Source organism: Corvus brachyrhynchos, unplaced genomic scaffold (assembly GCF_000691975.1).
Source record: "Corvus brachyrhynchos isolate BGI_N302 unplaced genomic scaffold, ASM69197v1 scaffold65, whole genome shotgun sequence".
NCBI lineage: Eukaryota > Metazoa > Chordata > Aves > Passeriformes > Corvidae > Corvus > Corvus brachyrhynchos.
The window spans coordinates 3019033-3046859 of record NW_008238365.1 but is presented as its reverse complement, the minus strand read 5'-3'; the positions used below and the strand labels follow the sequence as shown (position 1 = coordinate 3046859).

The following is a 27827-nucleotide window of genomic DNA, read 5'->3' as shown; positions in this document are numbered from 1 at the left end:
TAACATTTGATCCCAGTTTTCAAAAAAAAAAAAAAAAAATTATAAAAGTGTATGTGTAGGTGTATTTATAACAGAAGGTGTCTGTCTAAACCTCACCCCTTTCTCTCGTATCCTGTGGAAGAGCTCGAGGATCTCCACGTGTTCCTTGGCAGCAAGGGCTGCCAGCCAGCAGGCTGGGAAGTCACCTGAGCCACAATCTAGCTCTCCATGCCCAACAGTGTGAGGGTAGATTTTACACAACCATTTTCCTTAAAAATATCTCACAACTTTTAAAAATCCTAAACAGATAAAGGATTTATGCACCACTCCAATAGGTGAGTTCCACTTAGATTTGTTCCGAGGATTGACTGGTGCCACAGGACGTTGGGATTTGCAGCTTACACAGCTTGCTTCCTTCCAGTTCCAGTTTGTACATCCACTGTGGTACAAAATCTGCCTGTAGGTGACATTATCTTGGCTTACTTGATACACATTTTCCAAAGGCTGGACGTATTCACATTTTGGTGCTTCTGATGTGTATTCAAAGGAAAATACCCCACTGCAGTTAGTCTGATAACTCAATATCAGAGTCCTCTGATTTGACTTTGGCAAGTTCTTCATGTACCTCCCTCACCATAAGAATCCGTGTTAACATGATGTCCAAGGTTCCTGGGTCTATTGGCAATGTGGAATACCACATGGGGCTGTTGGGAACACAGGAGCGCTCGGGCTGCAGGTAGAACACATCACTCCTCTGCTTCACGCTTTCAGAACTGCCAACGCAAACAAAACAAGGTTTAGGAACACTGGCCTGCACTTCCAATCTTACCAAGAGTTTAAGAAAGAATCGGCAAAGAAATCAAAGTTACATTGAGATGACAACACTGTCTTCCCCCTTCCTCTTAGGGAACAGTTAAGTTGTTTCCAGGTCACTCAGCAGAAGTTGCTTATAAAGAAACAAAGAAAATCAAAGTACCTTCTTTTTCAGTGTCATCCAGTTAATGGTAGGAGTGATAAATGCATTTGACATGCAATCCCTGAATGAAACTGGTTCTGGGATTCCAGACTTGCTGCATAATGTGGACAAGTGGAAATGGTCTCATGGCTTAGACTGGATATTAGTGAAAATTTCTTCACTGAAAGGGTTGTCCAGCCCTGGCACAGCTGCTCAGGGCAGTGGTGGAGTCCCTGTCCCTGGAGGGATTTAACAGCCATGTGGAGGTGGCACTTGGGGACTTAGGCTAGTACTGCCCTTGACAGTGCTGAGGGAACAGCTGAATTTGATTAGAGGGAGTTTTCAACCTAAATGATTCTAAGGTGCTATTCAAGAGTGAGTAAAACTAAATCTCAGCTTGCCTGGCCATGCTGCAATGCTAAGCCCATCTGCTTGAAAGACTGACTCCAAGGCAGCTTCCAGGCTCTGGTAGGGTTCTGAAGTCTCTAGAGCCAGGATCCCTCCTGCCTGGCTTTGGGACAGTCACATCAAAACAGCAAAGGGAATTTGTACTGCTGCCTGCACCACTGCAGAGGCTCAGCCATGATATATGATGAGGAGCATGAAAATGCTTTCCCAGCCCTTTAGAACAACTAAAAGCTTCTAATGACGTGCCAGTGAAGACAAGGAAGGTAAGAAGAGGGAGAGAAGGAGCCTGGACAGCTGCATGCCTGTCTCTGCCTCAGTAATGGGATATTTGTAGTATGCTCAGTAGGTACATTTCTGAGGGTGATTTATCTGAGTTTCAGCTGACACTAATGAGATGCTGTTTCATTTAGCATGTGTATTTTCTTTGAAGAGAGAAGAACATCATCTTCCACCTGCTCAAGGATCTAACTGAAGTTTATATAGAAACAGGAGAGAAAAATGATTTATATCTCTGTCCTTGCTATAGTCTCCTTTCTAACTCCTAAACACAAGTTAATCTCACATCTTAGCAGGCAAAATCTATCAGGAGTTTTACCTAATTCACACTTCTCCTACAGGAACATGATGTTCCTTGGGGTATTAGTTATAATCTCCTCACAAGAATGATGGTGTATGGGAATTAAGGGAGATGAGAATGCCATGAACATTCCAGTTTACATTTATATCGAAGAATTTATTTATTTAAATAATACATCTCTCTCTGTAACTCTGCTCTTGACTCAACACCAGTAACAAAAAAACCTGTTTGGGGCTCTCACAGCAGTGCTGCTGTTGGAATTCCTGTTCTGCTCACACTGAGGGATTGGGAACTGGGGAGAGGAACCACAGCACGGGCACAGAGGGTCTGAGTGGGCTCCTTGCCCAAATGCCTGTTCTAGTCTACACACAGACCAAAGCTCAAGTTCTGTCACTTACCATTTTGATAAGTAAAATTCATAAAGTCGGACTGGACACCGGAGGGGATTATCTGTGTTTTCAGCCATTTCCACTGCTGTTGGAACCTCCTCATCTTCACTGCGTTTCCTTTTGCCTACTGATAATTTATCTGGATACACAAAAATGGCATCACAGAAGTTCAGTGAAAAGCAGCACCTTCAGAAACAAGGCCTGGTGTCTCAGCCCAGCACTCAGTGGTGACTCTGCATCACCCAAACCCACTCCTTGAACTGGTTCTGTCACGTGTCACCATCCAACCATGGTCACCTGGTGTGATCTGCTGGGTGGGCAAAGGACTGCACATCCTACAGGCCAGGTCCACAGCCCATTCCTCATCTAGAAAACTCACAAGAACTAGCAGGAAGACATGGAGGATATAATTTTACTTATTAAAGAAGAATTCATGTAATGCACTGGAACTATAAACTGAAGAAGCCAATAGGATCGAAGACTTCCTTTTCCCAAATGCCAAAATTAACTGAGAACAAACATCTGTGTGTCTTTGCCTCCGAGTGCAAGCCCCATATTGCTGCTCTCCACTGGGGCTGCCTGGTCTGCTCCCCACACAGACCCAGGACAAATACGGGAATTAAAAAGCCACAATAAAGGTCTGGACCTCCAAACCCTAAGATTGTGAAGTGCTGAGAAAAGGACTTCAGAAAAGGCCTTTAACTCTTGCAGTAGTTAATAGATGCAAGCTGAGGATGTTACGAAAGACTATTAAACAAATCTGCAGCCAAATCTGTGACACTTCCTTTGTAAGTTTTTCCTGGGTGCCTTGGCTCATTCCAAATTTCTCTTTAAAGCAGAGAAAAATACTGCAAATACATTCAGGATAACAGCATATGCTTAGCTCTGCTTACAGCAGAACGTATTTGTTCTCCCCAGTCCTTTTTAAAAGAGAAGCAGACAACACAGAATCACAAAATCCTGATTCCATAATTCAAACACAAATGTGACTGCCCAAACACCAAAGATCAGAGAGCACTCACCTGATTCTACCTCTTGTTTTTGAAAGGGTGGGAAAAAACGTAAATATGTCATCTTAGTATTATACTTCAGAGTTCGAGTGCGCCTCATAACATGGGCAAAGGACAGTTTCAGGTGCTCACTGACATTCTTTAGTTGGAAGTATTTGGTGTTGAAGAATAGAAGGGTGTTCAACAAAACGATGGGGGAATATGCACCCAGCTGCTTACATTCCCACAAGTGTTCCTCTTCAATTCTTGAGAACATATAACCTACAAAGAATGGGCAAAGGACAAAGAAAATAGTTATTTATGCATATAAATCCTCTTTCAGCTAACCTCTATTAATGAACCACACATCAGGTCAAACTCACACCTATCATCAGCAACTGTAATCCAATAAAACCAGAATACTGCATGCACAAACATAAGAGCATGGAGAACCAAGCTGTGGAACAGCATGATCTTCCCATACCTGAAGAGAAGGATATAAAGGAACTGCAGACACCAGCAGATTCTCACTAAGTTCTAATTTCACTGTATTAAACCACACTCAGCCAACTGCAAAAATGTGTAATTCCTACAACATGAAGTATGAGTTTAAAATGTCCCATTTTATGTATAAATAGCCCATTGTGATTATCATAAGTCAGTTAGGAAAGGGAGATACAGGGGCTTAGAAGAAATTTGTTGCAAAAAATATCACTATATGCAGCAAACTATATGTAATTGGATTATTTCTGTATTAAATAGAAAGCTCATTTTTCTAAATGAAAAGCCAGTTGTGGAATTGTCAGTATTACTTAAATTTCACTGATACTCTGGAAAAGATGTTGTGTACTCACAGGGCTGGTGTCCAGCTCTACAAACCACATAATCAGGCTTGAAAACCAGTTAAAAGTATCTGCAGAATTTGGGAAATCTTAATTTGGGAGTTGAGACAAGATTCCAATGATTTACTAATATGATCCTCAAATTCACCAGGAGTATTTCCAGCACTAAGATGGAAATATCAGTGCAACTGTATACAGTATTTGCAGTATTTGCAGTACCTCATCTCAAATACTACATTCAATTCTGGCTACTTGTATTAAAAAAAAAAAAAAGAGCTAAAACTTGAGGGAAGAAGAAAACTTAATGTGTTGAGTGCCAGAATAGGAATCCTTTCTTTCAGAGGATTGATCAGAGGCAAAGATATATTTAAGTGTAACCATAACTGGTAGATACAGACATCAAATCCATGGTGTAGAGAGGAGACTAACATGACAGCCTCAGATCACATTCTCTTCCTGGCCCTGAGAAAACATTAATTTTTGATACAGCTTTGTCATGCAGCTACATAAAACAAAAGAATTGTCCTACCATTTGGAAGAATTGTAGGTTCCCAGATTTTCAGAAGTTTTGTGAGTTCAATCATAAACCTGGAATAGGGCTCGGTGAAAATGTTATCTATTCTACCATTCTCAAACAGGTACTACAAGAGAAAAAACCGGGAAGACAAACAGTTTGTGATTATATAACATTGCAGAGAAGATACAGGACATCAGATTCTTTTCCTTTCTTGTGTCCCAGTGCCTTATGGGGCCAAACACTTTGGTGAAATCTCCAGTAAAACAGCAGATCAAATTTCTGCAGGGATTGGGACCTCTTCACTACGAAAGGAGAGATCTAGACAAGAACTGTGGTTAATATTTCAAGCTCTAGAGCTGTTTTCTGCAAAATCGTCTTCCTCTAAATATTCTTGAAAAAGTCTGCCTATAAAAACCATAATTATTGAGTATTTTTCTGTTGAAAAGAACTTTACATGCTAATACCTCCTGACAAGAGACACAGGCTGCTGAAATTGCTCAGCTTGCAGCACCAAGGAAGAAAAGTTCCTTAAACTTGCCAAGGAGCAGTTTAGAAAAGTTTTCTAAAAGTCAGGAGTTTGTATCAATAAATAAGTCAAAACTGGAACACAAAAATCACTGATACTCCTAGAACTTATCAGTGGCACTTTGAATTTTAACTCTTTTTACATTTTGTCCAAGCATAGCAAGGAAAAAAAAAATTAAGATGATTCCATGTCTAATTAAATAGGTTTTATGTTATAAGTAGCTTTTGACTCTTGATCTCAAAATGCCTGTTTCAGAATAGGAACAAGCAGGCTGCTCTAAAGGAAACAGAACAGAAATATACTGAACATTGAATTTTAAACACAAATAAGTGTTATTCTATGTTTGTACTGCTACTGTTGCAAGGCAGGTAGTAAGGACTAACTACACTACTCTTAGTATTCACTAATTACAATGCAGTTATTCCCAATGTATTTTTTCTGTAAATATTGCCAACACAACAGGTGTCCGTCTTGTCACTGGGAATCTTTCCTGGGCAATCCCTTCCATGTAAACTTATATAGCACCATGCAATTATTTTAGATCTAAACCATTCCATCCTAAAACAAGTATTTCTGAGCAAATCTTTCCTACACACAAAAAATTATCAAAAAGTTCCAAATCCAAGTACTTGTGTCTAGATAGAAACACTCAGCCCCCACATCACATTCCTGTAAGACCAAGAAGAACTTGGTCACTGTGACCATAAAAAAACCCAGAAAAATTAGTTCTATATGGGACTAAGGGAAACAATAAAACACAAAAAAGAGACATTCTTGCCTCCTCTATAAACCCCAAGCTCCTATGTGGGACTGTGGATGTCCCATAAATAACCAGAGCAAGTTCTGCATGTTCTCAGCAGTGCCCTAACTCCAGAGTTACCTGCTGAATTCCAAGGCACAAGTATAAGATGCTGTCAGGGTCATATTTTTCTCCGTTTGGTCTCCGCACCTCTTGAATAAACTGGCACAAGCCAAAACTCAGCTCAGCAAATGTGCACGAGAGAATGTCCTCCTTGAGCTTCACAGGATGAACTGGAGTTGAGGAAATGATTAGCAAAACTAATTAATCACATTAAATCTTCCCACATTCCTGATTATTTCATGTAGGCAGAACTCCTAAATTCCTGTCTCCTACATGAACTACCCTGCATGACTAAATGGTGAACTCCTTCCTAGCTGTTGGCTGAGAATTGAATGATTTGGCCAATAAAACCCAGACCAGCTGCGTGTGCAATCAGTAGAAATGTTACAACGAGTACTGAGGCTTGCAGGAACTCAGAGCCCAGACATGTAAATGTTTGGGAGTAAAATGTGGGATGGCAGTGGTTACATGAGCTTGAGTCAGCCTGGGGTTGATAAATGGGTTTCACCCCTCCAGCTGGACTCAGAGGAGTGAGAGACTCACCAGAGTGAGAGAAAGACCTCAAATATTTCCCACTAGTTCTGGACATGAGTTGAGTGCAGCATATCCCACTTCTTAAAGGAAGAAGGAAGGAAGAGTTCAATGGGACATGCAGGGGGTTTGGAAAGGGAAGCAGAGCAGCCAGGAATTGATTGATCAAATGATCTGCAATGAAATTATCAGGCTTGGCTGCTCCACACCTCAGAAGTGCCTGCTTGGGAAATAAGCAGGGAATCTTTCTGGGAGTGGGCACAGTTTCCTGGAAATGATTGTAATATTTACTTCCTTAGCCTCAAGAAGAAAACATAGCAGTTCATGTGAATAATCCACTTCTGGGAAATAAACCCCAACTGTTCTCATGGAATGACAACAAAAATTCCAAATAAGGGATGAAAAAGCGGATCTCATCCTAACTAGAATTTTTCCCTTCAGGGGTATTTCTTATGTAAGTCCTGCCATGCTTAGTTCTTTAAATTGCAAAGGTATTTATTACAGTTTTCTCTCTTCCCAACCATCCCCAAAGAGCTCAATTCTATTCTTAACTTAAATTCTCTGCTTGACCCTGCAAATGTGCCCACAAAACTCAGTGCAGTGATGTAAGATCTGAGACAGGGAAAAGGGGAGTTAGACACTGCCAAATCCCAGGACTGCTGGGCTTTTGTAAAAAAAAAAAAAAAAAAATCCATGGAAAAATAAACAAAATAGTATTTAATTGTCATTATTATCTATCACCCCAGTGAGACATGAGGGGCAATAAAGTTAGTTTCAGGCAGGTTGCAGCACAGAATGGGCAGACTTTTGATATGTTTCTTTCCAGCTGTGAAGCCTAGAAATAGGGTGTTAAGATTTTGATGTTGGATCACACCATTTTTTTACAGCAAACAGTTCTGCTGACCAACAAATACTTCGGGAATGTGCCAGCTACAGATAAAATGGATGGGGCCAAGTTGGTGTTGTCAGCTTAGAATTATGGCCTGATAAATCTGTAATTTCATGGTTCTATAACAGCTCAGAAACGCTCTGCAGCTGCATAAAGCATCTGTGCTACAAAGAAAGAATTACTGCATGCAAAGTAAGGCAAAGTGGAGATTTCTAATGTTTTAGAGACTTATTTTAAAAGGAAACGGATCCATTAAGAATGTAATAGCTATGATTTTTAAATGCATGGAAAGATGCAAGACAGAATTCTATAAAATCTGTTCTCCGCTCACGGGTATTGCAGAACTCAGTGATATCCAATCTTAATTTTTACTTGAACAATGAATCAAGCCAAGTGCTCTTCCACTAAGAGACACTTTGTCTCTCCACTGAGAGACAAATTTACCTGAAAACTTCAGGTCCCCTTGTTCCTCCTGTGCATTTTTCCATTGGACCCAGTTTTTCCAGGCGTTTACCCCATACATGTACTTTAGGGTCATCCCAGAAACAGAGCAGCCGGGGTAGGAGCCCTGCATCAGATTCCGGGGCTCCACAGCAACTACAGACTTCTTCCGTCCCTACAGGAAACCAAACACATCAAACAAAGCAGCATTTTATCAGCTCCTCATCCATGGATGGTTAGATTAGATTGTTGTTGTTTCAAAATTTAAGGAATTTGTGTTCCTTACCCGTCTTTTTGGCTGTGGGAAGCCATCCCTGTGTCTCCGTCTTGCCCGTGAACGTGAATGTAAACCCGGTCCTTTACTGAGAGGGTCAAATGAGTCTGAAGTCAAATCAACACCATGAAAAGTTTAATCACATGATTTAGCAGCCCAGGTAGAAGTGTCACTGTCACTGAGATACTATGGAACACCTCACAGTTGACAATCACACCTGTATATTCAAATAATGCTGACATTTGACTAATTAAGCAATCTGTGCACTTGCTGTATAAAGATAGTAAATTCTCAATAGGACAAAATAGCCCCAAAACAGTGGGTGTATTTATTCAGATAAATATGATCTTAGCCCCCACTCACATGGATTATACCCAGGGACACAGAAGTGATGAACTCAGAGGAGTCAAGCAAGGCTTCCTGCTACTCCTGTCCGGGGCTCTGCAGAGCGCTGTCTTTAAAGACAGCAGTAATATTTTTAAAATAGTAATTTTTAGTAGATCAACTATTGCAGCTTTAAACATCCAGTGTCACTACACAAAAACACACAAGCAGGCTGCTGAGACAATGCTCATGCAGAAAGCTGTGTGTGCTTTTATAAAACAAAGAGTTTTTCTTCACATTACACCGACCTGATGGGAAATCTGCCTCCAGGTCCTGTTCCACATCACCTTTGGAGAACTGCTTGAGTTCTGGATCAGGTTCTGGCAGGGCATTGGATCGTAAGGTGTAGTGATTCAACTCCTCCTCCCAGCTGTGTGGAGTGGACACTGCTTCTGATTCCAGATCTCCACTGTACGTGCTGCCCTGGTCTGCAACGAGAGGGATCACAGGCACCATGTGCTACAGGAAAGGCAGAACCAGGAGCTTGCAAAAAAAGATACAGCAGGATCAAAATCCATTTGCAAAATAAAAAACCTGACTGACCTTTCTCAAATATCTTGGGGTCCAGGAAGAGCTCGTGCTCGGATGTTTGAGATCCTTTAGAAAAAGAAGGAAATCTGTATCTACACATGATGGACAGCTTGCACAACTAATACAAAATACTTTGAACAGAAAAAACGTATGTATTAGGTCATAACATTAACACACATGCTGGGTCTTCTCCACTAGAGTTCTCCTAACAGCTTTCTACCCTGGTCATGCTGTTGCTGAGGAAAGAGAAATGCAGAGCTAATGTAGGTTTGCTTTTCCAAAGGCTTCCATCCCTCCCTGTTTATTATTTGAGTCATCTGCAGGACATTTTGTTCATCTCTTTCCAGCTTGTTTCACTTTCATTACATGGGTTGGTCACTATCCAACACACTCTGACCTGTCTCACCCCTCAAGAATCCTCCATAAAAAGCCTGACAGGAAAATATTCTTTTAAAGCAGCTGCTCTGTCTTCTTGATTTTGACTCCTCCTTCTAACACGGATCTGGAGGTTACTGCCTCTGGTAACCTGTGTCTGTCAACACAAGTCAAATCAGCATCTAGGATCAGGGAAGGAAATTTTCGTGGTGAAAGGACCTTCACCTCACTGCATTTCATATCCTTTTCAAAGCCACCACCTACCACCATGAGAGTGTGTTTTTTCTCTCTCCGCGTCTTCTGCAATCATTTCTGCCATTTGAAGGAGATCAGCTTCAAATGGATTAATGGAGATCTTTTCCTTGTTTTCCTGAATATTTTCAATGATCTTATCAGCATTATCTGGGGTAGTTGGGATGAGCATGGGAACAGGTACCTATGGAACACGTGGAAAATATCAGAACATACTCAGGGGTGAAGTGAAACAGCAAATACACAAGTGAGGTCCCTCCCATTTAACCTTAGATATATTTTAGGACTACAAAAATGAAGTTAAAAATAATTCCAGACTGGACAGCTCTGTACTCTTTCTACAGTTTGGTAATTTTGTGTGATGATGTTTAACCACATGTGAATATGATATGATAATAAGGAGGGAAATGGCTTAGAGGACTCCAAATACTACTTGCATGACAGACAAAACACCCAGTGACACAGTGCTTGGTATGCTGGACACAAAACAAGCCTGTAAACCACTGACTTCTGTAGTGAACTGCAGCATAACTTACAGGTACTGGCATCCCCAGGGGAACCGGTGTGTACTGGGTGTAGAGGTGGAGGGGCACTGGCACAAACACTGGTACAGGAACAGGTACCACAATGATCTGGGGTTGAGCAGGTTCTTCTCTTTCTGTTATACCAAAAATAGAACAAACCAAAAATTAGAAAATACCACACAACAACCTGAAAACTAGTTAAAGTCAATACATTCAAAAATACTCCCTGTTACACAAATCACATATTACTCTCTTCACTGCAGTACAGACAATTCCAACAGGGGTAGGAGATCAGACACCCACCTGTCTGGCATTCTTTGTTTTGTGTGTGAGGTTTACACGAGGTGGCCTTAGTCTGGGTGATTGGCTTGCACAATAAAGCTTTGTTTTTCAGAAGCCTGGGTGGTTTTGATGATGGCAGCTTTAGGGCATCTGTCTGGGTACTTGCCTGTTTGGAAAACACAAATGAGGGCCGAGTCAGTATTGGTTTGAAGGATAACATAAGACCAGCGTTTGTTCTCTACTGTGTGAGCCTGAAGAATTTAAAACTCTATTTGCTGATAAAAATCACCATTTATAAACTACTGCAAAACAAGCTTGCTAATGTATTCGGTACTTTCTGGTCTCGTGCTCAATTTACTCTGATCCAACAATAATGTTATTTAAAGCTAATTTTGCTAATAAAGCTAATTTTGTTAACAGTGCAGTGAACAAATCTGCAAGAATATTTGGTTTCTGTAGTCAAATAAGCGCTATAAACTTTTGACCTTGGAATGTCAGAAATATAAAGAGGAATTATGTTAAGGTACTTCTGATGACTAGAAGTCTGGCTGATACAGACCCTGATAAAACTGAGCAAACTAATGTGAAACCACTGAAAACAAATGAATGTAAAAAATGAACACCAATTCTGGCAGCAGCAGCATCATTTCCTGATTCCACACAGACTGACTATTTATGCTTGTACTAATTCCATGTCCTCCTAACTGTAATTTTCAGTCATGCATTCAAATAACAGGATCTATTTCAAGAGGGAAAACTCATACTCTAATCCATAAATGACACTCCAGCTAAAAGCAAAGCTGTCAGTCTTCCAGAACCTAAAGCTACATAAAAACATCTCTGTCTTTTAAGAGAGTTGCAAGATATTATGCCACATACCTCAAAGAGCTCAAGAATAGGAGCTCTCAGAGTTATCCCCAGGTAAGTGGTGACAGTGGGTCCCCACATCTCTGTTACCACACTACCAGGGAGTAGGGAAGGAAAATGAAGCTGCAGGAGCTTGGCTGCATCAGTCCCAGCAGCCCAGGCTGGTCCCCTCCCTCCCGTGCTGGTCCTTTTGCCATCCTACCCCACTTCTGAGCACAAAAGGCAGCCTTAAGTGCAGAAGCCAGACATGAATTACTTGAGAACCACAGGCACCTCAAGAGCTACAATCTGACAAGTTTTGCCTCAAAATATCCAATCTGTCAGTGGACACAATCAGACTTCTGTACCATGTAAGTTCTATCCACTTTTAAAAAAGCATCGGCAAGCTGGATGAATTTTAAATCCCAATCGAAAATCAGTTACAAAATGATGGTGCCAAATTCTTGGATACTTTACTTGTTATTAATACAATTTGGGCAAAATTGAGAAAAATCTCTCGTAAAACTTACATCTCCTATTGTTTTTGCTGTCACAGTAGGGACTGCACCTGTGAAGAAAAAAACCCATACAATAACATGTCTACTTATCATCAAGGACCATAATCCATATTCTGCCAAGGTCAAGAAAAAGAATTCCAATTAAAACTCATTCCCTGATGTATGTACATAAATTTAAGTCATTATTTATACCTAGGTAAAGGAAGGACAAACGCAACCATCTGCACTGACGTGAAGCATAATGAAGAAGTGGCCGTTGTTCTCAGTAAAAAATAAAATCCCTGAGCAAATATAAATGTTCAGGAATAGAGATGTAAAAGTACAGGCATCGTATTCAGCTGCCTTACCCTGTAAAACATTGTTGGAGTTAACAGTAGGCTGGGCAGCTGGGGTGCTTGCAAGGGACACCACGTTTGCTATGACAGGGGTTGAGTCCTTTCTTAAAGAAGGAGGGCCTGAGGAGGAGGCTGGTGCCATGGAAAGGTTTGCTGGACACAGTGGACAGAAGAAAATGAGAATAAGCAGTAAGATAATTGAGAAAAAAAGCATTTCTGAAACAACACCCACCCTTCAGATCTGTCTCCAGATGAAAGAGGCTGCTGTGTGAGAAGGGAATGTAGGTGTCAAGCTGCAGCGTTTCAGTTTAAACAGGAGCTGGTTCCACAAGCAAATCAAGCAAGAAGGGAAAAAAGCTCCCACCAATGTAAGCAACAGATGTGCACCAAATTGAAAAGCTGAATATGGCCTGGTGTACACTAAAAACTTTCAGTTAATATTTTAGTGGTTTTGGGTACCTTACTCTTGCAGCCACCATCAGTCAGTGGGAGATTACGCCCCTCTCTAGGATCAGCGATATTACTGCCTTTTGTTTCCCTTTCTCTTCCTGTCTTTGTGGGCCTTTCATCCCTCTGTGTCTCATTCCCTACAGAAATTCACAGTTCCTGTTCCTGTGGGCTTCATTCCCACCCTCATTCCCATTCCACCTGCTCAAGCAAACAGCTACAGCACTTGTTAACCTTGGGACTGATACTTCCCAAGAATCAACACTTAATGACACAGAAATGGGAACTCTTCACATGCCTACACACTGCACAGAAGTGGCTGGTTTAAGTGCATATATAGGAGTCTGAATTTAAAACAATTAAGTCTATGAATTTCACCACTTGATTGTTTTTGTTAAAAGAATATTAACATTCTACCATATCTTCTAGGTGTTATGAAGACAAGCTGGATATTTAACAAGTCTTCACTAGATATCAGTACATTTTACCCCAATGAAACAGGCCTTTGTTTCATGAAAGTGACTGAAAGCAAGTGCTTTTGCTTCATCCTCTTTAAAATTTGTTTGGTACATGAAGCAATTGCATTTCATACCTACAGAAGTTTGAAACTGTCTCAGGTAAGAGTGATCTAAACCTGAGCCTACTCAATAGCAACAGACAAGCTCCCCAGGAGAAGGCAGATCTTAAAGAGTTCACTGAAGTGAGTTTGCAGATAAACATCCATCCAACCCCACACATCAAAAGGCAATACCATCCCCAGCCTGGTTTACCTGTGTTGTTTGGGAGTGGAGGGTCAGAAGCACCTTGCTGTTTACAGAACAACAGAATACAAAGCAGATTGCAAAAATGCTTCATCTCCCCTTGCCATTTTATGGATTCGTTGAGTTTACCTTGTCTCTTACAACCATCACACTTTGCCATCTAGGAAAACAGAGTGAGGGAGAAATTGAACACACCTGGAAACACCAACAAGGGGTATGTGTACAAAATTGTCTACAAGAGGATGTGAGAATATTGCTTACCTGGTAAAACAAAACAGTGAATTTAGACATGCACTCCTCTGAGCAAAATTCTTCTGTTTTCCCCCCAAAGTGATTCTGGACCAGTTTGGGGGAAGTCTGTAAACAGTAACTGCACATTTTACAGTGGGTTCCCCAGCGCTTAGACAAGTCGTGTTTATAGAGCAGTTTACAAACTACAAGAAAACAGCAAAAACATCCTTTAATACCAAAATGACAACCACTCAGCACTTCTAATTCCTGTATTTAGTGATGTCTGTAATAATTCGTTGAAACATACCATTAAAATGTAAAGTGTGAACAGGGTTCTGTGTTCCTAAACCTAACAAACAGACTCCTAACTTAAAAATACTAGATTTCTTTTAGTATAACCAATGATTTTAAGGCAAAACACTTGTGACTTGATTTTTCTGAGACAGGGTCTTGCCCTTTCTTACCTTCGCTACAGAATGTTCTATCTACGCCTGAGAATCTCACTGTCTCCTTGATAATTTTCTCAAACCTGCAGTATTCACACAAAGCCGTCATATTGCCCTTCTTCTTATACTCATCACAGCAGGTCTTCCCACAGAACTGGAACATTTTACCCTGCAATGCAGCCAGAATGTTTTGGTTTCAATGTTTGAATGAGTCACATCCCATATAATACATTTAAATTGTTAATAGAAACGTAGAAGAGTATTTATACCCTTAGAAATCAGCAACAGACAGCACCAGCAAATGAGTCTCCCCATTTAGCTTTATAATAAAGCAAAATTTCCTGCAGAAAGCCCTCACCAATGTGCTTTGTCCTTGGATTAAAAGGAACATCCCTGGGTCCAAGAGACAGGGATGTGTTTATTAAGCCAGGCAATCATTTGGTTTGGGGTTTTTTTGGAGTTTTTTTTTCTGGTTTTAAGATCATGGAGCTAGTATCACTATTAATTTCATATTGGTTAAATGACACCAAATCAGTTTCAAAACCCTCCATAGCAAGTCTTGGCAAGCAACAAAGCAGTACTGACAGACCAGTGCATACAAACTACAATTTCTTGGGTTTCTGTTGTGAAAAAAAGAGCTTGAAAAGGCCGAATCTTTATTACCTTGTAGTCAAGCAGCTCTGGTTTGGTGGCAAACGATCTGTTACAGTGCTGACACTTGATTTTCACAACAGAGCGGGTAAAAGTGACCTGCTGGCACTGGGCAGCCAACCTCTGGAGCCCTGCTGCAGCCGAGGTGCTCGTGGAGCTGGGGGACACGGTCGAGGTGGTGCCACTGGCCGAGACCACCGTCCCCGAGGGGATGCTCACAACGACCTGGCCTTGTGACTGGGGCACCACCGAGGAGTTTGGTCCTGCAGGCTTGTTGAACAGATTCTGTGGGAAAGCAAAAAGACAGACTTTATTTTACAGGGTTACATCTTGCACCTGGGTATTTCCACCATCAATTTAGCATTCTGTTAATTCAGCTAAGAAGAAATCCTAGATGTCACACCTGAAAAGCTACTACACAATTGTAGCTGCAAAAATTGCGTATGCTCCCATCTGACATAGCCAAGTGATACTGAGGGTTTGCTGAGGTTTTACAGCTGTTGCACTGAACTTGAACACCTGAGGGTGAAACAGAGAAGAAAAAGTGATTTATGCAACATCAAGTTGTATTGCAGCTAATTTTGCACTGTGCATGCAAAAACAGAGTCTGAATGACGAGCCAAGGCACAGACAGAAGTCCGAGACGACGTTTCCACAGATTCAGAAACAGACACTGCAGCTGCTGTGCCTGTTGCTTGCCAGAAATTTAATTAATCTCCCAGTATCCCTAGGATGTCAGTAAGCATTTTTCTATTTCCACATGAAAAATAGCTGAAAATGTTTGCCTTGCTCCATGCAACACTGGGCAGAAGTAACAAAGCTGATCATCCCCAGGAACAAGGGGCAGAAGAGTCCCAGCAGTGGCATGGCACGTGTCCACACAAGAGGTTTGTCTAGCTGGGAAACCCACCAGCTGCACTTGCAAGAGCAAAAAAACATAGATTTAAGATTGGTTATCATGTTTAAGCTCCCTAAAACCAAAACTGAAATGGCTGTACTGTCACTGCTATATTTATCTATGGTAGAATGTCCTTACATTCCCATCTCAGCATTTCCCTTAAAAAAAAAAGCCACTTCCCACCCTCCCAAAAAAAGAATATTGGCCTTAACTTTCAAGACAAATACACACAATTAAGTTTCTACAGAAGTAAAAGGATAAGCTTACCTGAAGAAGTGACCATTTTTACTCTGTATGCTGACAAACAGTTAACAGAACAAAACAGTTCCGTCTTCCCCAAGTTATTTGTGCACTCCACCATCTCAGCTGAAGATCTCAGAGATTTACACAGTGTGCAGGGTGTAATTTTAGCTGACTTCTGTGGGAACACAGAAGCTGGGTGTTCATTTGAAACATGGCATTTTTATTAACCTGGAAATTGTTGCTAATATAGGAAACATTTATAAAACGTGCTGGTATGCTTGAAACAGCAGTTGTTTTACAGCTCTGTTATTTATGGTGCAGATACACTGATTTGAGCTCTCATTTGAGTACCTTCCCAGGCCACTTGAACCAGTATCAGGCTGTCTGGGCAAAGGCCTCCACTGCAAACATCACTACAGGTTGGACTAGCATGGATCAGCACCTTGTATCAGACAACTTCAAACATCTTGCTGAGAATTGACATTTTGCTTATGATTTTTAATGCATCAGCTGTGTACGTAAGCAATTTTCCACTGGAACAGATGAGGAAACAAGGAACAGGGAGAAGCAGGTCCCGTGATGATGTCTGGTAGCAAAATGGGAAAGAGATCCATCTGCTAGTCATAATCACAGTTTCCAGTGTATGGTCCGCAAATGGCTTTTGAAGAGAGGCACAGGAAAAAGCCTGACTTTCATAGACACATTTTCTGTGTTTAAGGTTTTGAAGGTCTTTAAGTTTTGGAAAAAACTTTGAGAATTAGTGCATCAGATTCTTTTAGTATGACAGCCTTAAAAATGCACTTTGGTCTATCACCAGCTATTCCAGCTCTTCACAGGACAGAAAAAAGTACAAGCTTTTAGGGATTTAAAAACACCCACAAACCTCCAGAAACTATCAGAATGTACCTGACAATTGAGCTTAATGCTGTTTAAAAATCAATTAAAAATAGATTTGATTTAACCTTGTAAGCTTTGAACATACTGCATTTTCAAGAGAACTATCACATATGGGGTTTTGATGTGTGATATAAAAGCAGCATGAAAATCTTTCCAGCTTATTTAATTTTATTTCTAGATTTGTTTCAGAGGACAACTAATTCTGAAGGCAATTTTCTGGATGAAATACATTTACCATAATTTTTTTTTAAAATTCATTAGGCCTTTCTTGGCCTAAGTGGCCTGGATAATGGGACAGCAGAGTCAAGTCACAAAATGAAGCTACACTCTTTTATCAGAGGGCAATTTTTCCTAAAGTAATTTCATTAAAATAAGTAATTCAAAAATAATTGAGCTATTATAGTAAATTAAGGTTCTTTTAAATGCTCAGGTCTTCAAGAGGATCCACTATAATCAAAAATAAATACGAAAAGTTTAAAAGTTAAAATCATAATTATCAACTAATTATTACTTTTCCTCTCCACTTAATTCAAAGGCTACAATTTAATAAAGATTGCTCTTTAATACAGGGAGCATCTCAAGGCTGAAAACAGTCACAGAGGGCTGTTGCTGGGGGGTCCCACCACGCCTTCTCCCACACTGGAATTCTCTGGTAGCTGGCCCAGTGGTGAGGGAAAAACAGAGCAAGACATTTGGACAAAGATCAAGCAGCAAATTATCATCCTTGGAAGTGTTCAAAACCCACATTGACCTGTGACTCTTTGGGGTATTTGGTTGAAGGTTGGACTTGATGATCTTGGAGGGCTTTTCCAACCTTAATGATTCTGTTATTCTGTGAAATGACAAAAGCAGTTACCTTAGATGAATACAATAACTGAAATAGTCAACTAGGAAATTGGGTGTTTCTTAAAACATCCAAAATCTGATAAAAAATTAGATGGATACTGTTTTTAGTATTTTGTCCAAATACAGAATCATGGAACCCCAGAATGTTTTGGGTTGGAAGGGACCTTAAAGCTCATCCAGTGCCATTCCCTGTTGTGGGCAGGGACATCTCCTCCCACTATCCCAGGGTGCTCCAAGCCCCGTCCAGTCCGGCCTTGGACACTTTCAGGGACGGGGCTGCCACAGCTTCTCTGGGCACCCTGTGCCAGGGCCTCCCCACCGTCACAGGGAAGAATTTCTTCCCAATATCCCACCTAACCCTGCCTCTGGCAGTGGGAATCCATTTCCTCTTGTCCCATCACAGGTACCTGCTTGTAAGCTGTCACACACACGGAACTGCAGAACTTTTTGGACTGTCCCTCGATCTGCAGGACATGACACTGGCCAGAGCCACTGTAGCAGTATCCTCCACAATATTCACAGCAGTTCATGGTCAGGTTGTTGGCCGAGCGGAACTGGGAGAAACAGGCGTCGCTGCAGAGCTTGTGCACCACGTTCTGGTAATTCACCTCGTGCCTGATCTGGAAGAAAAGGAATATACAGCAAGGAGCGAAAGAATATGTGTGCTCATCTCTGAGACAGCAAGCTGTGCTGAGCTAAAGAAATTCAAATGAGGAAATCAGCAATTACCACTGCATTCTTCTGGCACATGCTGCACTTGCTGGAAATGCTGTTGGTGTGGATAGTGACAATAGGTTTCCTTTTCAGTTCAAATGTGGACAGACAAGACTGGCTGCAGAAATCCTTACTGGAGTCAGTGTTGTCAAACTGGGCAGTGATTACATCCTTTGGATTTAGAATTTCTCTATGGAAAAAGAAGAGCAAACACAGAGGTAAAGGATTAATGTTGGTTTCATGTCAACTTGCTGTTCTTGCTTATTCTGGAGACTAAACATTCTCCAGGAGACGGTGGATCCATTTAATTTAAACCTTTATTTTTTGCTAAGTATCTGACTTCATTTTTCCTTTCCTATTAGGAAAACAGGTAAGAAGTATGATTCTTAAGTAGGTATTTTGTGAAACATTTTGTACCTGGACCTAGAAGTGGCCTATAAAGAGAACAAGCTCTATCATTAAATCTTTTCTAAAGGAACTCGGAGAAAGCAACTGTTTTGCACAGTCTTTATTAACAAAAAATTTAGAAAGCACGATATGTGGAATAATTCCTTTTAACAAATATGGGGTAGGGGAAAAATGAAAGACCACAATTTCTAATCACCATTAGTTCAGTCCACCATGGTCTGATGAGTATTTTAACTTTATCTCCCATCTTGAATGTTATTTGTTGATGGATTTAACACACTGAACTTTCTCCTTATTTCTTCTCCCTTTCAAAACAGTCCTTCACAGAAAAGTTTTGAAGCCCTGAAGTCAGAAAACTAGGAGAAAATACTTATATAACTTCCTTGCTTGGAAGGATGCCTCCTTCTCACTTGTCCTGGCAGAGGTAACCCATTTTTCAACAGAATAAATACAAATTACAGCCAAGGCTTCTAAACTTTGTTACAAGGCCTTTTCACACTAAGGCAGCAAGTGAAAAGAATAATTAATTGAAACCTCAAGTTTAAGTTCAGTTGCCATTGTAAAACTTAAAGTAATAAATTTGTTGTTGAAGAAATGATGAACAAAGCAGCATTCCTTTGGCAAAGTAATTCTCATAACTAAAAATAATACATATGAATAATTCTCTATAAACAGACTGTAGCACGATCAGCCTGGAAATTATATGCCTCGAGTGAATGTACAGCAATGACATCTTACAGAGCCAGCCACAAAGGTCTCCTTTTGCTAATTTGGACATAATACAAATGAAGAAAAAAATTATAATAATTAAAATGCTTTCAGAGCTGAAGATTTGTGACTGTGTAGCCAGCAGGACTGTGGAAAATGTATGTATTTTCTAAATTATTTTGTCCAAGTAGGCTCAAAAAAGCCCAATCTCACCTTTCCACTCCAGGCCTAGGTAGAAAGTAACTGATTTGGGGGCTGAAACTCTCATTACCTAAAAAAATCAATTCTCAATAAATATAATCTCTCTACATGTTATGAAAGCAGCAGTGATGTAGTTAGAAAATCTAAGACCTACAGAAAGCTAACATCACATAATAGAGCCTGAATGAAAAGTTAATTTTTTTAGAATCTAAGGAAATATTCTGCCTTGAATACATTAACTCACCCATGTTCTGCTTCATTTTAGGGATTCATAAATCTATTTTCCTCTAGAAGAAATAATGCATAAAATACTTTTCGAAAATGTACTCTTGTTAGTAGTTCTGAGATTGCAATGACATTTTGAAATGGCAAGAAAATGTGGGACCTTTTGAAATACAGTTTTTCGTATTTGGTTCATTTAAACCAAACAAAAGAGAAGATGCACTCTGCACCACAGAGGCTTTTAAATCTCTGTGTATGTAAAACCCAATTAAGGAAATGGAACTGCAAGCAAACAGACCAATTAATAAGGAACAGCATCAGCCACCAATTTTTGAAGGGAAGCCTAACAGGAGCAGTGCTACCGACACAGCAAGGGGCACAAGAACAGAACTGAAGCCTTTCATTATCTGCTTGAATATCAATTATTAGTAGAACAAATTAAAGCACTGTCCTACTTTGAGCAGCTTGAGCAGGTTTTCTTGGTAGAAGCTGGTGGGCGAGAAGCTGGAATGGTGTATCCAGTGAGGCACAGTGTGGAGCAGAAGAGCTGGGTTGAGCCTTTCCTCTGGTAGGCAGTTTGCCCCTTCTGCAGGATTTTTTTACAGCCAGAACAGGAAACCCGAATAGCTGTGCTTGGAACTGAGGGAAGCATTTTACTCATGCCAGAGGATGCCACAGCAGGCTGGAAACCTGATGACAGCTGTGGAACTAAAAAAAAACCCACACAGAGAAAACACAGAGTAAGTGTTACGTATCTATTACACAGACCTCACTGGTGTGCAGGGGCAAGCACAAGGCTCATGTCTTTATTTGGGTTGTCAGGGTCTAGAGGAGAATCAAATAGCAGATGAACTCTCCATTAATACATGCCCTGTGCTGGTTTTCTGCATAGCAGATTTTTATAACTACTCTGAAGATGGAGAATGCACTTTTAATATCCCTTTCATGGAATCATAGAATGGTTTGGGTTGGAAGGGACCTTAAAGCTCATCTCACTCTGTCCCCTGCCATGAGCAGGGACACCTTCCACTGTCCCAGGTTGCTCTAAGCCCCATCCAACCTGGCCTTGGACACTTGCAGGGATAGGGCTGCCACAGCTTCTCTGGGCACCTTATGCCAGGGCCTCGCCACCCTCACAGGGAACAATTTTTTTCTGAGACCTAATCTAAACTTGCCCTCCTTCAGCTTAAGACTATTTAACACATTCAGTTCTCCTATGCATTTCACATTCGATTTTCCTATGCCTCGAAAACAATTATTTTATCATCTCAATTTCATTCTCTCTAAACCAAACTAGTTCTTCATTCCTACTGGGATGAGACACAGTGAATGAAATGCAGAATGACCTGCAAGAGTATTTGCAAAGGTGACACATTTTACAGATCTAAATGAAGTTAGTCTTGCCTATTCCTTACCAAGAGGATTGCCACTGACTGAAAATACAGCACTGATTTTCAGCTCCCCTTCCTGAGATTTTGGCTGTTGGCCGTACTCCTAAAACAAAGGGAAAAGAAAAGGAGAACAAATACACACATGTAATAACAGGTTACATGACTTCCATTCTTTCACAATGCTGCATTGAACCTCAGGGAAGAGTGGGTGTCCTAGGCCTGCTCCGAAGGCCGGGTGACAAGTGTTGCTGTGTGAGCACCACACACAGCTCCTGCTCAGAGCTCCACAGCAAACCACACCCGAGGGGGCACAAATGGACAAGTGGGGCTGCCTGCTGCATTCCCCTCTCCAGCTGCACTCCAAGACACCTCAGAAGCCAGCCAAAGCTTAAGGAAATCTCTGCTTTCCACTCAAACTCTCCATCTGGAAGCGCTTTTGCAGCCCTTGCCACTGTTCTGGGAAAGAAGCTTTATCTTCACATTGATGGAGGGTAGCAACGAAATAGAGCTGGGACCCTGCTGGGGAGCATTCTGTATTACCCAAGAGTTAGGACCTTGGAGCAGCCTAAGGTGAAGCTTTGCAGCAGACCAAGGCTGGCACCACCAGGGCCAGACTATCACAGTCCCAGCTCCAGCGAGAGGGGAATCACCTCACATTTGGTACAGGATGAGAAAATCCCTGGACAGCTGCTGGTGGAATAGCTGACATGCTATAAATGACTGGCTTAGTCCCCAGCAGCTATTCACACTGACACCACGCTTCCTGCCCCTGCTCTCCCTAGAAATCTGAGCCAGAAAGCAGCTTGGAACACTCCACATGTAAATCTTAATAGGCTGAAAAGCATAATCTCTTGGAACTAGAGAGATGATAAGATTTAGCCTACTTACAGTCGTTTGGGAGTAGTGAGGCATGATGTCATGTTATGACTGAGCTAAATTCACAGTTGCTGCCTGGCTGCCAGGGAAGCCAATTCAGAATCACTAAGCAAAAGGAAGCTCTCCCTTCCCAGTGGCAGTGAGATGCTCCCCCAGCTTCTGCCAGCTCCCAAAATCCCACAACAGCCTCCACTGAGCACATGCTCAAACTGAGCACTCCTCTTACTGCTGTGGGAAGATTGGAAGTTTCTATACTGGACAACCAAACTATTTCTCAACAGGTTTCCCAGGAGAACAGGCAATGGTATTCCTTGATCACGTGAACCATCAGACTGAAACAATCAAATCTCAGGTAAGAGAAGCTCTAAGCTGGGTATGGGCATGCTGTGATAAGATTCTCAAGCACCATTTTTTTATTATTTAAAAACTAATCATTTGCAGACATACAGTTTCTTAAGCACTTTAACTGCAATTGTATCCTTAGTCAAGAGTAGGAAAAGAAATGGAGGCAAATCCTGACATCAACTGTGCATGATCAAGCAGTTTCACAGCAGCGTAACAGTGCTGAAAGCCAAAAACCTTCAGCTCCAACTATTGGTTACAGCAAGAAATGCTCTTATCTTTCAGGAAATATTAAAAAAAAAATCCATAAAATCCCCCCCCATATTAATTCCAATCTAAAGCAAAACAAAATGAACTCAGTTCTCCTACTTTTCCAGTATCAGGCAGAGTTGATAATCACAGGATTTTACTCCAGGAAGGAATATTTTGAACCATACGATATTTGACATTTAAATTCTTCAAGTCTTCATTTTTACTTATTAATCTGATCTTTGATAACCACAGACATCTCGCCTTGCATTCCACACAAATCCACACAGCAGATGCCATCTTGGGAGGACAAAAGAAGAGACAGATTTAACTAATCTACACGTGGTTTGACATTCTATAGGTTCAAGGAAAAATAAACCCAAACAACCCCACAGAGACTGAACAAATCAGAAGGACAGTAAAATCTGAAGTTGCAAATACTTTACTTATTTATCTTATTGAGAGTATTATGGGAAAAGAAGAAAAAGTGCTGGGAAGACAGGCCTGGACAGCAGAGGAGATTTAGCAGAAGGACAAAGACTGATGCTAAAAACTAACACCTGCACAGGAACACCAACGCTCTCGTGTCGGTGCAAGGGGATGGATCACTTTGGGAAGTTTTGCACACCTTTAACATATAAAGTCTGACATGTAACCCAGATATGAGCAGCGAGGACACAGGAATTGTCACACAGCAAACCAGTGGCACAGAGACTGGTTGGAGCTCAGCAATCCTGGCCCCAGCACCGCTCAATCCGTAGGTCAGACCTTCTCCAGGTTGCGATTACTGAGCTTTACCTGTTTCGTCACAAAAAATGTCAGTCTTGAGTGAGAAAGTGACTTAAACTTTGACTTCACTGATGTGTAAGTATTTAAATATTTTCCTAAGACCTTTAAGTATTAATTTAAAACAAGAACAAACTACTGTGCTTGCAAAGGCAGCTTTTAAGAAGAGAGTCGCAGCAATAGCACTGCTTTAATTCATATCTCTAATTGTGACTACTCATAAGATATTTAAGAAAATGTGATTTACAGTTTATTTCCTAGTTAGATAAAGTGTCTATGTTGCCACAGATTTAATAACAGAAGTTTTTGGCTTTGTTTCTGACTGAAAAGCAAAACATTTTCAGAGACAAGGTAACAAGACATCAAAAAGTTGGGGGGGGTGGGTTTCATCGCAGTGTAAGAGGGAAAAATCCTTCTACTAAACTATGTTCTTCAAGTTAAATTTCGGTCAACAAACCAAATAAATTGCTGAATTTATGTTCAGCTTAAGCGGTCAGCTGTCAGACCAAAATGAGAAATGCAATGGGAAACTTACCTCAGAATTACCAGGTTCATCTTTAATTTTGTCTAATAGTCCCTGCTGTGGGGCCATAGCTTTAGCATATTCGTCATCCAAAGGCTCCTTCTTAATTCTAATATTTGGTGCAAAGGAATTCCCCAGCTCTTGTCCAATAGATTCCTTACTAGAAAATAGGTAGCTAGACTCCTGAAACAATAATATGAAAAAGAATTCACCCTCCTGCATCTGCCATGAGGAGTTGGGCTGCTGCCAAGGGGAGTTTGTGTTGCAGACCAAGAGATTTGGGTCCTGACAAGGTGGGAGAAATGCTGGGCAGCAGCTGCTGCCTCAGCCTCCCTGCAGCCCCCTCTCTCATCCCACCCCCAATGCTTTCCACTCCTCTGGCCAAAGCAGAAGCCACCCAGATCTGTAAGTTGGTTGTTTGGGAGTGTCTCCTGTGGATACAGCTGCTCCCTGGCTCATGTGGAAAAAAGGCAGCAGGTCAGGTGGATGCATCCAGCTGTAGGTTCGGCTCACCGGTCACTCCAACCATGCTGAACAGCAAAGTGGCTACCAAAAGAATCCTCAATCCAAAGAGAGGGTCAGGAAAATTTTACAAAATTATATGCACTGTTTAAGTAGCAAAGATGTCTAAGAGTCAGAAGATCAGTTTCCTTAACACTCAAATTTACACTCAAATACAAAATACGTATTTTGAATTACTACAGCATATTGCTGCACTTGCAAAAGTGGTTGAAAGATCTATAGCTTACCCTGAAGTTAGTTTCTGGAGTTTGTGGCGCTAACTGCGTCCGTAATGTTTCTTCTACTTGATTATGAACTGAGGAAAACATATACATTAAATAGAAATGAATACAGGTTCCAATGCATTTCCTTTAAAACTATCAGAGTCTCATCCTGCTCCCCAACCCCAGCGTCTGACAGCACCTCACCACTATTAAACTACTCCCTTTCTCCTCCCTGCAAGTAAGGTGGTAATCCCTAAAGAGGATTGACTTTTTTTTATTATTCTATTGGATCATTATTTTCCCATTCCAGCAAAATAGTTGTAAACTTCCGATGCAAATTGTTCATTCAGAATTTTCCACACCCCAGCAGGTTCTGAACTCTCCTGTTTTGACATTTAAAACTGCAAATACTTTTCAGAGCAAAATCTTCCAGCTTTTTCTTTGCTGTTCTGATCTTTTGCCTTTTCTGCTCTTCTCAGGAAATGGCATCTTCTGATTTTTAGAATATATCATTTAAAAACTTTGGATTAGCCTAGATACTGGATGCTACCATGAACATTTATCATTCTGGTTTCAACTACTGACTACTTTACTTGATCTTTTAACTGCAGGTATTTACAACTTTCTGAAATACAGAAACATTCTTCCCTTGATTTCTAACTGAAGATAAAAATAGATACATCCGTAACTTTTCTTTATTTTAAAAAATATCTATATTGCTTCTCTATCATTGGTGCCACCTGGAAGCACTGATTTTAAGATGCTGTTGCTGAAGATATAAAGTTTAAATCTCAGAACTGTAGGCTGTGAATGTGAACAAGCAGCCAGGAGTCCCTCACGTGCTGGCTCACCCTCCCTCTGCTGAGTAAGATTAAATCATGTGTTCCTGCTTGGTTATTCTTAACTCCTTCATTCACTGTTCTACTGTAACTTTCAGAGCTTGGGAAGTCAAAAATAAGTGTGTGGGCAGCAAGATTATGGTGACTGTCAAATGAGAAAGGGATTTTAGGCATCTTTGATTTTCTCCATGTTGGCTGGATGAAGTCCAAGACACAAGTATTTGAGGAAGAAGGAGAGCAGTCTCCCAGGAAAAGCAGATTTCAAGCTATGTTCTGGCTTAGTTCCTGCAGACACTAACTCATTTCTAGCAAGCCTTTCCCTGATGCTACTATCAAATCCATACTGCTTTGAATGCCAAGGCATTAGTGAAGAACTGGTACTTCACTCAAAAAATCTTTACTGGCCATCAATTTAACCTAAACTTCATCACCTTTTCTCTTAAGACGTTCCATGGTCTATAAAAAAACAGTGAGAAAAACCAAAAGGAAGCTTGAATTGTCACCCAGCTTGATTTAGGAAACCACAACAACAAAGGGTATGTTGAGGCTCCGTAACAAGCTGTGGAGGATGAGAACTCCCTAACACTGTCAAGCCCTTCGTAAATCCTCCTCCTAACACAAGAGTTCATTGGATTTCAGGGTTCTTCATAAAATGCTCCCCTACACACAGCTCTGCCTGTTCTCTGTTCTCTTCAACAAGGTGATGTTTTTAATAATTAGCCCTATTGCTGATTTCTCTCTAGTTCTTTCTTCCTTTTTGCTGGGCAGCCAGGTCTATGACGTCAACAGTTACCTGCTTTGTCAAGAAAATTGCTTTTCAATCTAGAATCCATATCTTTAGGGATTTTTTCCAACCGTTTTTCACGTTCTTGAAAATGTCCTTCTCTATTCTTGTCCTTTGCTGAAAAAGTCTCTTTGCCATTATCTCGTGTTATACTAAAATCTTTTCGAAGTGATTTAAATACAGGGCCCTGCTCAAAGGGGGAAGTGAGATCCTTCTGGATTGCATTCTGAACCTGAATTTCTTTTTCACTGTCCAGTTCGTGATCTGGAACTCTCTTGCCCTCTTCCAGATGATCTTCATCATTAATTGCTGAAGAAAGAGGGTCTTTTGGAGTGAAATTCTGATCATCTTCGTTGTCATTCCCAACAACAGGTATGCCTGCAAGATCCCCAGAGTTCAGAAAATAATCATGATCATCACCCTGCAGTGAATTTTCAGGTCCTGCTCGATTCGGTACTCCATAAGACAAGCTGTCGAGGGCGGGTGTTAAGTTGTGGTCAGCATCCTCAGACATCTCTGCATCCAGAATTTCACCACCTAGGGAGAAAAAAAACCCAGTAAACAGTCAGAAAATTGACCAACTTCATGTGTAACAAAGGAGAAGGGTGAGTGTCCTAATCTGGCTGACGCTGCAATTCCTTGAATACTCTCAGCCTTCTTGGGCCAACATTATTACTGTGAAAACATTGCTGACAAAAGAGTGTCTTTTTGAGTGAAATTCTGATCATCTTCGTTGTCATTCCCAACAACAGGTATGCCTGCAAGATCCCCAGAGTTCAGAAAATAATCATGATCATCACCCTGCAGTGAATTTTCAGGTCCTGCTCGATTCGGTACTCCATAAGACAAGCTGTCGAGGGCGGGTGTTAAGTTGTGGTCAGCATCCTCAGACATCTCTGCATCCAGAATTTCACCACCTAGGGAGAAAAAAAACCCAGTAAACAGTCAGAAAATTGACCAACTTCATGTGTAACAAAGGAGAAGGGTGAGTGTCCTAATCTGGCTGACGCTGCAATTCCTTGAATACTCTCAGCCTTCTTGGGCCAACATTATTACTGTGAAAACATTGCTGACAGAAATGGTTCAGTCCCCCTCACCACTCTGAAGCAGAAGCTGAACTGAGTAATACCAACCAAAGAAAGAAAAAACACAAATTTCCATTCACCTCACTTGTAGCACTTGTGGAGAAGGCAATGCAGGAGGGAATGACCAGGAAGGGCTGGGATGAGGGCAAGACAGTCTTGCTCAGCAGCAATGAGACTTCCAAGAAATGCTTTGTGAAACTATGACATTAGAGAATAAATAGAAATACTTACATTTTTCTGTAATATCAAATACCGCATCAGATTTATCTTCAAACTGTAAAAAAGGAAAGCACTGTGTCATTGTCTTGGTCAGCTGCCGTGTACTTTG

At 41.0% G+C, this 27827-nt stretch overlaps 1 protein-coding gene across 5 annotated transcripts; it reads right to left on the bottom strand.

Annotated features, from left to right (window-relative positions):
- Window positions 1–27827, bottom strand: ZMYM4 (zinc finger MYM-type containing 4). 5 transcript variants are annotated; one of them, XM_017736199.1, is made up of 29 exons: window positions 27731–27827; window positions 27116–27331; window positions 26424–26735; window positions 24816–24883; window positions 24079–24249; window positions 21315–21393; window positions 20355–20607; window positions 18376–18550; window positions 18054–18266; window positions 15928–16078; window positions 15166–15281; window positions 14775–15047; window positions 14130–14280; window positions 13696–13868; window positions 13444–13594; window positions 12239–12379; window positions 11904–11941; window positions 10549–10693; window positions 10258–10379; window positions 9734–9905; window positions 9107–9160; window positions 8812–8991; window positions 8192–8286; window positions 7909–8080; window positions 6063–6214; window positions 4669–4780; window positions 3331–3579; window positions 2318–2447; window positions 1–752 (listed from the first exon to the last, which is right to left on the bottom strand). In XM_017736199.1, the coding sequence occupies exons 1-29, from the start codon at window positions 27798–27800 to the stop codon at window positions 545–547; spliced, it is 4542 nt and encodes a 1513-aa protein (XP_017591688.1). In that variant the 5' UTR covers window positions 27801–27827; the 3' UTR covers window positions 1–544. The 5 variants fall into 5 exon arrangements, with proteins under 5 accessions (XP_017591688.1, XP_017591689.1, XP_017591691.1 ...); XM_017736200.1 differs by lacking the exons at window positions 27116–27331; window positions 27731–27827 and having other exon boundaries at window positions 490–752; window positions 26424–26971; XM_017736202.1 differs by lacking the exons at window positions 26424–26735; window positions 27116–27331; window positions 27731–27827 and adding an exon at window positions 26835–26971 and having other exon boundaries at window positions 490–752.

Excerpts from the sequence above, each read along its gene's own strand:
- ZMYM4 (XM_017736199.1), bottom strand. The coding sequence starts at position 27,800 with ATGACACAGTGCTTTCCTTTTTTACAGTTTGAAGATAAATCTGATGCG. Across the intron at positions 11,942-12,238 it reads CTCCAACAATGTTTTACAGG|GTGCAGTCCCTACTGTGACA; the intron begins GTAAGGCAGCTG and ends TTTTCTTCACAG. Across the intron at positions 9,906-10,257 it reads CCCTGGGGATGCCAGTACCT|GTACCTGTTCCCATGCTCAT; the intron begins GTAAGTTATGCT and ends CGTGTTCCATAG.